Source organism: Typopeltis vanoorti, chromosome 21, assembly GCF_054136105.1.
Source record: "Typopeltis vanoorti isolate ZY-2024b chromosome 21, IOZ_Tvanoo_1.0, whole genome shotgun sequence".
Classification (NCBI taxonomy): domain Eukaryota; kingdom Metazoa; phylum Arthropoda; class Arachnida; order Uropygi; family Thelyphonidae; genus Typopeltis; species Typopeltis vanoorti.
Genome location: NC_143569.1, coordinates 55,038,332 through 55,051,258, shown reverse-complemented (window position 1 = coordinate 55,051,258; position 12,927 = coordinate 55,038,332). Strand labels below are relative to the sequence as shown.

The window sequence follows — 12,927 nt, the reverse complement described above, 5'->3', positions numbered from 1 at the left end:
TTTCCACTTGATTCTGTGAGTTGTATCCAAAGCATGCATGATCTGCAAGGTCAGATTGACTATAGTCAATGACTGCAGATATATTTTTCATTGTCATTATTATTATTAGTCCCCGCGGTTAGCCTAGTGGCTATGCGCTTCACAACCATAAGCCTGGGGAAGGAGTGTCCTAGGTTCGATTCCTGTCAGTGACGTGAGGAGCTGAAGGATCTTCCTCAGCCATAGCCAAGTTAGCCAGTCTTGGGTGTGGACAGCAGGGTTTTTTCCTCAGTTTATTCTGGGGTTTTTCATCCCGCAAAGCAGGCAAACTGGCCTTGAGAACTCAACACTACAGGCCATAGGATACACCGGGGCATAAGGCTGACCACCTTATCCTGTAAACGGAGTGAGGTCCGATGATCAATGGACCCTCGACACCGCAAGGTAAAAAAAAAAAAAAGAGGGTATAAGGAAGATGAGAGATTATTATTATTATCATCATCCTAAGATCCCCATTGAACCACAGGCTCATCTAGGAGTTCCCTTTTGTCATAGCCAGCTCATCATACTGTGCCTTAAACACATTCAGATTCTCTGCAGACATTATGCTCTCAAGCAGTGCATTCCAATCATTCACAACTCTCCATGCAAAAAAACCTGCTTCTCACTCCCTTGCTCACACCCTCCTTATACAGCTTCCAGGGATGGCCTTTTGTTTTTCCTTAATTTCCCATTTTATGAGAGACCTCTTCAACGTTAATCCTATAACAATTCCTTACTAACTTGTACTAACATACAAGTTAGTAAGGGGTTGTTATAGGAAGGTCTCTATCATATCATCCTTCTTCCTCCTATCTACTAAATTCTACAAATTTCATTGTCTCAACCTTTCTTCATATTCAACATTCCAGAGATCAGAAACTATTTTGGTCAATCGCCTCTGGACTCTCTTCATCCTTTTGAAAACCAGGTGACCAAATCTGTGCACAGTAGCCCATATGTTGCCTCATTAGAGCCTTATACAGTGGGACCAGAATCTCCTTACTTCTACAAGTCAGTGTCCTCCACATCATTTCCAGAATTTGGTGTGTTGTCCTCACAATTTTGGCACTATGTCCTTTGAATTTCAGATCCTTATCCATCATCACCCCAAGATCTCTTATTTCCTCCACTTCCAAAAATATATCCCCATCAAGAGTAAATTCTACATCCTATCTTTGCTTTACAGATTTTAAAACCTTACATTTTCAACATTCAACTAGCATCCCCACTCACATGCCAATTCACTCAGTCTATTCTTCTTGTAAGGCCACAACATCTGCTCTACTCCTCATACGAGGGTGGTCTGAAAAGTTCTCAGCCTAACAATGAAAAAATGAATTTATAATTTCCAAATTAATTTTTATTTTTCAACATAATCTCCCTTAGCCTAATATATTTATTCCAGTGATGCTTCAGCACCATTATACTATCCTTGTAGTGGTTCTCAGTAAGATCTGCAAAATACCCCTCTACAGCTGCAATTATCTCTTGATTCGAAGAAAAATGCTGACCAGCGAGGAAGAGTTTTAGTTTTGGGAAGAGACAGAAGTCAGAGGGAGCCAAATCTGGGGAATAGGGTGGATGTTCCAACAATTCATAGTGCAGATCCCTTAATTTTCTCATTGCCAAAACACCTTTATGGGCAAGTGCATTGTCCTGATGAAAGATGATTTTTTTTCTTCTCAAACTGGATCTTTTCTCACAAATTTTTTCTTTCGTCTAGTCTGGTTAAAGATCGAAATAATATTCCCTAGTTATTATTTTACCCTTTTCAGGATAATTAATAAACAAAATGCCTTTAGCATCCCAAACCACCGATGCCATGACCTTTCCTGCTGATGAAACCGACTTTGTATTCTTTAGTTCTGAAGAACTGGCTTCTGTCCACTGTTTTGACTGCTGTTTGGATTCTGGTGTGTAATGGTGAATCCAGGTGTCATCCATAGTAATAAATCGATGCACAAAATCAGTTTTATTTTATCAGTTAAAATGCTCCAAGCACTGTTCAGAGATTTTCATGAAAGTGCATTTTTGATCTGCTGTGAGCATGTGGCACCCATCTTGCACAAAGCTTTTTTATTTGCAATTCTTCATGCAAAATATATCCTACATGTTCTTTTGAAATGCCTATAGTCTCAGCAATTTCACGAACTTTGACTTGCCGGCCATCGAATACCATATTGTGCACTTGATCAATGATTTCTGGCGGTGTTACACTTTTTGGGCATCCTTCACATGGATCATCTTCAAGGCTTGTATGGCCATGTTTATACTCTGCAGCCCATTTCTTAATTGTCAGAAATGAAGGAGAAGAGTGCCCATAAACTTTTATGAACTTCGAATGAATTTCTTTTGCCTTTAAACCTTCTTTTACAAAGAATTTTATAAACACACGATACTCAATTTTATCCATTTCAAGGGTTACAGACAACACTTTTGCTTTAGACAGCTGTATAAAACAAACTACTTGATAGAATGACTTGCAATTTCACATGGTTGTTTATGGCAGATGTACCAACTTAGGGAAAAAAAAAACTCTTGGTGATAGTGTTGCTATCTATGGTTGAGGCCGAGAACTTTTCAGATTACCCTCGTAGTTTGTCCCAACTTTGCATCATCTGCAAACAGCTGTATGTCCTCATTCAGATCTTCCCCATTATCATACAGGTTAAACAGCATTGGCCCTAAAACAGATCCCTGAGGCACACCGCTATTGACTTTCCTTTTCTTCTAGGATATTGTTCCACATACACAACTCCCCATATTGCTCTCCATACCCAATATGCCAAGGCAGATGTCAACTGCCTTGGAAATATACAGGAAACCCACTCACACAGGCAGATACATATGTCAAGACAATACATAATGTCAAGGCAGTTTTTTAGTATTTGTCAAAGGTTGTGAATGTATCTGTCTGTGTGAGTGGGTTTCCTGTATATTGAAAAGGACAGGTTAACCATTAGTTAGGTGGGTGTTTAGAAAGGCCAGACTATTATTAGTTTCCTTTTCCATTGTAAATTGGATTCTAGGGTGAAGACTTATTGAAGTGACAGAAAAGTGTTTAATGTGTCTGGACCATGAGACCAAATAGAAAATACATCATCTACAGATAGGTTTGAGAGGTGCTGAGTCATGAGCTTGTTTTACAAATTTTTCCATTAATAAATTGCCAAGGGGGGGAGACATGGGGGTCTCCCCCTTCTCTACCCTCTATCTGTTTATAGATTTTGTTCTTCCAAGAGAAATAACTGGAATGGAGAGCAAAGGAAAAGAGGCCTATGATATCAAGAGGAAAAACATTTTTTTTTTTTTTTAAAGCAATAAGGTGTTATATAAGGGAATGTTAGTGAACAATGAGGTGATGTTGAAGCTCACTAGGATATCATTAACAATTAGATTTTCAATAGAAATTTAAAATGAGAAGAGTTTTATGTATGATGTGATATGTGACCAGTAAAGGGGAGCAAAAGATTTCACTAACTATTTGGATAATTTATAGCCAGGGGGATGGAAACTGCAGGATTTAAGTTTTTTTTTGCGATGTCAGGAGGCTAGAAAGAAACTTTTTTGAGTAGGTTTTTTAATTTCTTGATTTGCAATTTAGTGAAATCATAATCTAAAGGTCTTTAGGTGGAGTGGTGTCTAAGAATGATATCCATTTTCTTTACATAGTTTATTTGAGGGCAGTAAGATTTTATGTTGAGTCCATACACGAGAGGTTGGTTGATCAGCCTTTAGTACTGTATAGTGGGTTGGGAAAGTAGGAACTTGTTTACATTTGATTTAAAAGACGGTATATTGTATTCCTTTAGTAACACATTAGGGGGAAGACTGTTTCATGATATAGCAGTAGCAAGGATGAAGGAGCTGGAAAAGAAACTTGTTCTGTGGGTTTCGAAGTACATTGTGAAGGGATGTTGAGCAGCAGCAGCTGCACATGTTCCAACAAGCTTAGTACTAAGTGGAGGAATTATTGATGCTATTTCAGATGAACATTTTCCATGGAAATATTTATAGAATACACATATTGCAGAAACCAAACATCTGTGCAAAAGTGGGAGGAGTGAGTTGGTAAGAGATGGGTCATTAATAAGTCTAATTGCTCTCCTCTATTGAATCAAGCACTTTGAGGGGAGCTTTTGGGGAACCCACTTTAAATGTGAGAGCAATATTCAATAGCTGGGTGGATTTGTGATTCATATAAGGTTAACAGCCGTTAAGAGGTGAAGTAACATCTTGAGCAAAAGAGAAATCCTAGTTTTTTAGAAGCTGAGGATGCAATGGTTGTGATATGTTTATGCCAGGAAAGGCTTGATGTCAGGTTAATTCCAAGAGGAGAAATCTCATCTTGTCTGAAAATTTGGGTGTTGTCAAAAGTAATACTGGGAGAAAATGTTTTTTTTCTCCCAGTATTACTTTTTTTATTAGCATTGACGAGGTTATCTGAACCCCATTGGAGGATGGCTTGGAGATCAGAATTGAGGGCAGTGGTGGTTGATATTCTGTAGGTTGAGGTGAGTTGTGTAGAATAAGGTTTATCAAATGAAAGGGAGGAGTGCAATATGCTGTCTGCAAAACTGTATACTGGGTTGAAGGTCAACTGAAGTAGGTCATTGATATATAGCAGGAAGAGGGTTGGTGAGAGGACAGAACCTTGTGGAATCCCTGGCATTAGCTGAATGGTGAGAGGATAAGGAACCATCCACCATCATACATAATATGCATCCAGAGAGAGAAAGCTGGCAATCCAAGTACATAAGTCCTGAGACAGACCAAATGATGATAGTTTGCTTAGTAGGCCAGACCCAGTCAAAAGCTTTGGAGATATCAAGTGCAACCACTTGAGATTTGCCAAACTTCTCCATGGCATTTGTCCAGAGATGGGTGATTTTTGTGAGCAGATTTCCTGTTCTTCTTGTAGATAAACTTATACGTTGGTTATACATGACTAAATTTTTCAGGAAATGACAACATATACCAAAATATTAATTAAAAAATTTTAATCAATACCTTCCAATATTTCGGCAATGTTACAATGCCATCTTCTGGGAACATAAAACTATGATGTGCACGCAGGCACTAACAACGAGCAAATGAGGCTGAAGAAGGCAACTGCCATTGGTCCTAGAGTCCTAAAGGTGTCCCCTAGTGGACTAAATTGGGTTGTCTTGGCTGTTGGGCTGATGTTCTTAGGACGCACGCTTCCCAAATTTGGGGCAGTCTCATGCATCCAAATTTGTTGAGGTTTGGGAAGTTTTTTAGACTGAAGCTGAATCCAAAAATAATCTTTCATATTTATATTTGCTGAGGTGTAGTAAAATGACTTTCTTCCAGCGTATTCTGTGGTAGGTATCTAGTGCATGGTCAGCAAGTCCCGAGTGGCTGTATTGGTGAAACCCGAATGTAGTCTTTGTATTTGGATATCCTGATATTAGCTGTCTTGCTTGTTTGGCTTGGTAGGACAGTTTACAACTGCAAGGGACCTGGTATACTCCAGGTAGGTCTAGGGGAAATGGCTGGTCTTTGGTGGAGCAGATAAGGGATGCCAGTTTCTTTTATGGTTTGTAACAGGTAGTCAGGCCATATTTTTTAGGATTTTTATTAGCTTTTCAGACATGCTCTGGATATAAGGAATGGTGATAGATTTATTGTAATCTCTGTTATGAATGGGGGGGGGGGTTAACTAGTTTTTAATATTTTCTGGATTTTTTCTACAAGTTTTATAAGTTTATCTACAAGAAGAACAGGAACACCCCCCCCCTGAAAAAAAAATGTATTCAGCTAGTGCACGTAAAATATCTCAGACTGAAAAATGTTAGTTTTTCCTTCTATATAGAGGGGTACCTGTGAAATATATTTGGACATTGCTTCTGTAAAAGTTAAATATTCCTTGACCATTGCCCAAACAGCATTCTTCTCCTGTCTAGCTAATTCTTTATTCCTTGCATTTGTTTCTAGAAAAATATCATAAAGTTCATCATATAATTCAGCAAGATTGAGTTTGCCTGGTGACACCTTTTTATATCTTCATTTCCTTTATTAGCATTAATTTGTATCATTGCTTTAACTCTTTGCTCATCAACACATTTGGATTTGTTTTAGGATTTTAGTGAAGTTGATTTTAGGAAACTGTCTTTTAAGCAGTATAAGTGAGATGAAATATATCCCATGTTCCCCAAGTTTTCTTAATTTCAGAGTTATTTATATCTAGGTATTTTGCTTTAATATATGAGATACATAATAAAATTCTTCCATAAACTATTGTAAATATACATCATATACTTTTATTAATCAATTTTGATAAATTATGGAGATAATTTCTGCGTGCTGAACCATGTAACATTAAAAGAAAGGATATTGGAAGTTTATTTTTCACTTGGTTAGACTATAATAAATTTAGTTTAATCCTTTATCCAAGTGTAAGCAAACAAAGTTTGCACCTAAAAATATCTTCAGAACTGGGGTAAGGTAGTGCAACTCCAAGCAAAGGTGGACCGAGCTTTCATCGCTCCTTGTCTCAGTATCTCCCATAATGCAAAGCACATTTCCTTGCGGACATGTATACTGCTATGCATTAAAGGAAGGGCCGCTACCCAGACCGGTTTCAACCTTTATTGAGATCTCGTCAGTGGGAGGCAGACCCAACCATGGAGATACTAAGGCAGAAGCAATAGGAGAGGTCATAGTTACTTATAGGAGTTGCCAACAGGTGTACCACCTTATTATTGAATTACTCTGGATTTAGAGAACTGGATTTGGGTCTGCCTCCCACTGATGAGACCTCAATAAGGGTAGTGGCCCTTCCCTTAATGCATAGCAGTATACATGTTCACAAGGAGATGTGCTTTGCATTATGGGAGATACTGAGACAAGGAGTAATGAGAGCTCGGTCCACCTTTGCTCGGAGTTGCCTGGTGTTGCACTACCTTACCCCAGTCCTGAAGATATTTTCAGGTGCAAACGTTGTTTGCTTACACTTGAATGAAGGATTAAACTAAATTTATTAAAAGAAAGGATACTTTTTATTAAGTTTATATTTCAGTTTTTATTTGGTAACAGAAAGTTTTGTTATTTATTAGACCATTAACATTGGCTTTCTGATATACTGTATTTGAATTGCTGCTTGTCAGATATGTATTTGAAGCCAGCTTAAAAATTTAAATTAAACTCTGATTAATGGATAATTTTTTGGTTTTTTGTTTGTCTGTTCAAGAGAAACTAAAAATTCACTCATATTGGAGTTGTTCCTGTGCAGATTTTTGTTCATGAATTATGTGATTAAAAACATGAAAAAATGGCTCCTGGTTTAGATAAGTTTGACTAATTAATTGTGGATAATTGTGTGTTTACATGTAAGAGTTGAAATAGAGGTTGTGTGGTCACAGTGTTTTGTAGTGGGTGGGCTTATTTGTTTGAGTTTGTTTTTACAAGAATTAAATTTTGATTTTAGTCATTTCATAAGATGCGCTATATGTATTCATTAGGTTATGTTGATAAATTATGAATTTTTAAGGCAGATGGAGTGCTATCAAGAATGAGTGCTCATCTTGATAGCAAAGAGAGACTGTAAAAGACTTGTTAGTTTTGAGAAAATGAATGAAACAATCAATGGTAGCGAGAATGACAAAAGCCAAAAGAATGTGGCAAAAGTCCGAGAAGTGAATGTAGTGCACTAGGAAGAGTGACTGAGGCTGTGGAGAGGAGAGGAAATGCAGAGGAATTGACTGCTGGTTGGAACAAATGACTTCTCAGGAAGTGTGAATGAGAAAGCATGTGATTTGCAAGTGTTGCTAGAAACAGTGAAGTAAAAGAGTGAGTGGTAGGTAGAATTGTATGTTATTAAGGTATGATAGTGAAGAGCTGAAAAGAAGAGCAGTGATCATTCTAGAATGTGCAGGAAGATACGACTTGAGTTTGATATGTAGGATAAATTTGAAGGTAGGAGAGAGCTATTTGCTGCAGATGGTCTGCATTTGAGTGAAAGCAGACGTGTGAAGCTGCGTAAATTGTTGATGGGAAGAAGGGAGCACATAACTAGTTAAAGAAATAAAAACCAGATAGTGGAACTGTAAGTGTAAAATACCAAAATTGTGAGATAAGGGACAAAGGAAGACAAGATATCTGTAGTTGTTAAGGTGTTTGAGAAAATTGGTAAAGACTAAGATTCAGAAATGAGTTGATAATAGCAGTATGGTTAGCATGGGTTTGTTAGGGGGAAGGTCATGTTTTAGCAATCTGCTTATGTATTACAACAAGGTGACAAATTTGCTGGATAAAGGAGATGCAATGGTGTATTTGGTATTTTCAAAGGCCTTTGATAGACTGCCACACGACAAGCTTTTAGCTAAATTGAAACTGATGAAATTATAATAGCTTAGTGAGTTTAATAGCTGATTAGCTGTCAGATAGCAATCATCAGGTTGCATATGGAGGAGTCCATACAGAGGAAGGCCACTAGTGAAGTGCGCTACAGGATTCTGTTTTGGGACTATTGTTGTTTAACTTGTATGTTAATGACATTGGGACCAGCTTAACTGGAGATATGCAGCTGTTTGATGATGCAAAATTGGAAAGAACTATGAGAAGATAGAACTAGAACCTCTTGGCCTTCCAAGAGGATCTCAATAGACTGTGGGTTGGACAAATAAGTGGACCACAAGACCAAAGGTGTTTTTTTATATGGTTCCTACCCATGAAAGATTGTAAACCTATAGTATATTAGTATCATGAGTAGACAAAGGGTTTTTTTCTATTTTTATTAATTTCATATATTTTATTTTTGTATTATTTTTTAAAATTATCCATAATCCCTACTCTAAAGACTAAACATGGAACTTTTTCCTCTGGTGAGCAAAGTGTGGTCTTACGCTTGGTGATGAAATTGATTCCCCACCTGAAGGCAATTATCCATGCTTACTAAAATGGGAATCTGACTTGTAAACCTGCAGCCTGTTGGTTGGAGAGCAGATATGCCAACCAGGCTAGTCTAGTCCCATACTTAATTTGTGATTCTCTCACAACATGCAAGAAGAAAATAAAATTGTAATGTTTTAATGACTAAAATCATTAATTTTGGTCATTGGTTTTACAACCTACTTATTTACATGATTTTATTTCCTTTAATTTATTTAGTTTTTAATTACTTGCTGGTTGTTTTTATGTTTCAAATAATCAAGATTGGTTATTCATCAGTTTATGATAATTATAGTAAAATATCAATTTCAGTCTACAGTTAATTTAATTTTTTTGAAGGAAATAAAGTGAATACAGCAATCCCTCGATTAATGCGCCCCTGATTAGTGCATTTTCGATTAGTGCGTCATTTTTTTCGATACCCAAATTAGATTAGTGTGCCTACATACATCTTAAAAATGAATGTTACAGATTTTTAAAATTTTCTATCTATACATTCTTTATGGCTAACTATCTCTTTGTAACCTTGAAAGAAAGGGCTCTCATTGATGGAAAAGTAGAATTCCACGGTAGTGATGGGTGGTTTGAGAAATAGCCTGCATAATGTTCTAATCAAAGGCGAAGCTGCAAGTGCAGATAAAGAGGTGGCCACAAATTATCCAGAGATTTTGAAGAAAATTGTGTAAGAAGGGGGCTATTATGACCAACAAATATTTAATGTCGATGAAACCAGCCTTTTTTTTTTTTTTTTTTTTTTGGAACTGAATACCTTTCAAGACTTTTCTGGCCAGATCAGAGAAATCTCAGCCTGGTTATAAAGTCGCAAAGTCGAATTCAATTACTGCTTGCAATATGCGAGCCATTTAGAATCACATTCTTCGACATTGTGCAAATGATTTTAGAGGCTTTTCAAATGAATCTAAGCTAATTAAATCTCATTCTGAGAAGTTGAGTGATTCCGACACCTGCTAAATTTAGATACACAGTGGGAAGATCCTGAAGAATATGAAGAAAATTTAATCACTGACTAGTCCAAAGCAATTTCCGAGGAGCAATTTGAAAATTTGCACAATCAAAGTTTTTAAGCAGCAATGCTTATAGGCTGACCCTGATAAAGAGAGAAGCAGTAAAATTTGCAGAAGAGGCAATAGGGCCCTACTATCAGTTGTATGAAAAAAAAGAAACAGAATGCCCGCCAAACTACATTAGCTCAAATCTTTGTTAAGAAGCAGAATAATAATTTATATTCTGAATATGTTTTATTGTTTTCAGCTTCATGGTTTTCCTTTAACTTGGCTCTGAGACATAACCTAATTCTTTTGTAAAAAAAAATTGAGGATCAAAAGAGAAATTTGAGGAATGAAGTATACTTTTTTCCATAGGTTATTATATTCTATTAGTGCGTTTCCGATTAATGCGCCTGTTTTAAAGAACACATTAGGCACAATAATCGAGGGAGTGCTGTAATTAAGATGTGCGAAACATGGTGATCTCTCTATTACTTGATTCTTAAATCATTAAACCTTTAGTTATGAATGTCAGCTGACTTCTGATACAATAGCACGTATATGTAACTGTACATTTAGTTAACTGATTAGCAAATTTATTTCCTGATTCCATCAGATAATTGAGAGATCACTGTATATATAGTGTATGCATTTTTTAACTCCTTTTTTATTTATTATTATTAAGCATTGTGGGATTATTAGTCTTGTAGATGAAGTAATAGTAATTGTTACATTATCTTTCAGCTACTTGCTGTTTTATCATAAACAGATCCTAGAATATGAATGACAGAGGCTGGACCCTAGTTGTCAACTAATTCCTCCATGTTTGTGTATTCTGATGTAATGATCTCCACTCAGGCTAAGTGAGGTCACTGTGTATTAGTTCTGACACGGCTGTTTGCTCAACTGTTGTCCAGGGTCGCATGTTCCCTGAAATAATAAAAGTATACCACTGACTTAAGGTATTATTTTATTTCCAATACAGTATTATGGTGTCAGAGCATAAATCTTCACATACCAAGTGAAATCAGTGAAGTTTGCAGTACTTTCTTAAATATTGGCCTTATGTTAATAAGGCATTTAACTCTAAACAACCTTAAATGCTACCAGGGTATCATCTATCAGTGTTATGCCAAGAGCCTGAATCCATGTGTTCCTTGTGTATATGTAATTATCACTTTGTTAAAACCTAGTTGTATTCTTCGAAAACAGTGAACATTAAATATTGATAACCAGAATGTCCATATGTCTGGAAATGTTCTTATGCTTGTCTAACAAATGTGTACATAGCCTTTAATAATTCAGGTTAGTAATGTATGTAATTATTTATTGTAATCTGTCACAGTTTGAACAGTGAACTTCATGCATATTATAGTTAGATTTTCTAGTAAGTGTAATTACTAAAAATGATCAGTAATCTGAAATTTTTTATGGCTTGTACAAGCAACAAACTGAAATGAACACAATTCACTTAATGTAGGGAACGTAACAAATTCCAAGTATGAAGGGAAGGTCAAATCATTCTGTACAAAGTTGCTGCTTATGACTATGTAGCACTGTCTCTTGAATGCAGGCTTAACTTCTAAATTGTAAACTGTAATAATGCATTACTTTTTGTAATAGTACTTCTTTGTTAATGTGATAAGGTCTGTACAGCAAGAAAACGTTATATGAATAAATAACACTAACAAGTGTTGTCATGTAAATTGCACATTCTAATTCATCTGCAGTAATATGATCATATAGGATTATTTTTAAAATTTAAAATTACCTATGTACATTTAAAAAAAATCATGCTGAATTTTAATATGCAAAACTACTGGAAGTGTAGTTTATTTCATTATGTTGAGGGTAGAAAATCTACTCTACCATCAAAAGAGAAATGGCCAAATGGTTACGCATACAGATAACAAATACAGATCATTTTTAACATTATGAAAAATTAAATGTTTAATAATATGTTTATGTAAAACATTTTTGCACTTTTCCAATGCTCAAAATAACTAAATATTTGAGTGTGAGCTAGTTGTCAATCAGTATGTTATTTTCATAGTCATATTTCATTAAAACCATGAAACATTGATAATGATGAGCATTTTTCAAATTCCAGATATATACCATCAAAAAGTGTACAGCATACTATGATAGTACTACAATCAACTCTCACTGTAACACTCATCACGATAAATAACAAACTAGTGAAAAGTTCTAAGCAAAGACGCTTAGGTACGGTGCTGTTATAAAAGAAATTCACTATAACAGACTATCCATTACTACAGATTATTCCTGCAGTCCCTAGAAGTTGCTGTAGTGACAGTCATCTGTGCATGAAAAGTTTACTAACTTCCTGTTAAGTTTTCTTCCAAATTAATCTTAACCATCAGGACTCCAATATTGTTAATTATTATTTCAGTCTTCTACGTGAACTGCCACAGTTCATATAGCTTTTATTTTTTCTGCCATCCTGGTATAAAACACTTTTTTTTTGCAAACCTTTCCTCTTCCATTCTGTTTTAGTAACCATAACACTTGAGATTAGTGCTTTGCTCATGTTATATCTTGACATTGTTAGCATTTCTGAATACTAAGTTTCTTCATGATATCTTCATTTTTAATATGATTTTGCTATCGATGCCATGTGTTCACATCCCTAATTTTTTTCTCAAAACTTTCATATCTGTCATTTCTAGTCTCTTATCAACTGTTTTATTTCTAAACCAACTCCATAAGTTAAAATTGGTTTGAATACTGTCACATATACAGCTAGTTCAGTGTTTTGACTAATTTCTCTCTTATTACATTACAAATAAATGTATTCATTTGACTTTCCACCATACCAGCCTTGCTTATTCTGTTGTTTATTTCCATATTTAATTTGCCATCTTCACTAAAAATTGTGCATAAATAGCTGAAATGTTTTTACTTGTTTAATAGATTTCTTTTTCAGTATGCAGCTGTTTTCAATTTATTCTGCCTATTTTCAGTC

General features: G+C 35.7%; 1 protein-coding gene across 2 annotated transcripts in view; it reads left to right on the top strand.

Annotated features, from left to right (window-relative positions):
• The window catches only part of not (ubiquitin carboxyl-terminal hydrolase nonstop), a 231,675-nt gene extending 220,083 nt beyond the window's left edge, over positions 1-11,592 (top strand). For both annotated transcript variants that reach the window (XM_090411716.1, XM_090411717.1), the window contains one exon: positions 10,686-11,592. In XM_090411716.1, the coding sequence (XP_090267842.1) occupies positions 10,686-10,728 (43 nt within the window). In that variant the 3' untranslated portion in view covers positions 10,729-11,592. The remainder of the gene's footprint in view (positions 1-10,685) is intronic.
• The last annotated feature ends 1,335 nt before the right edge of the window (positions 11,593-12,927 follow it).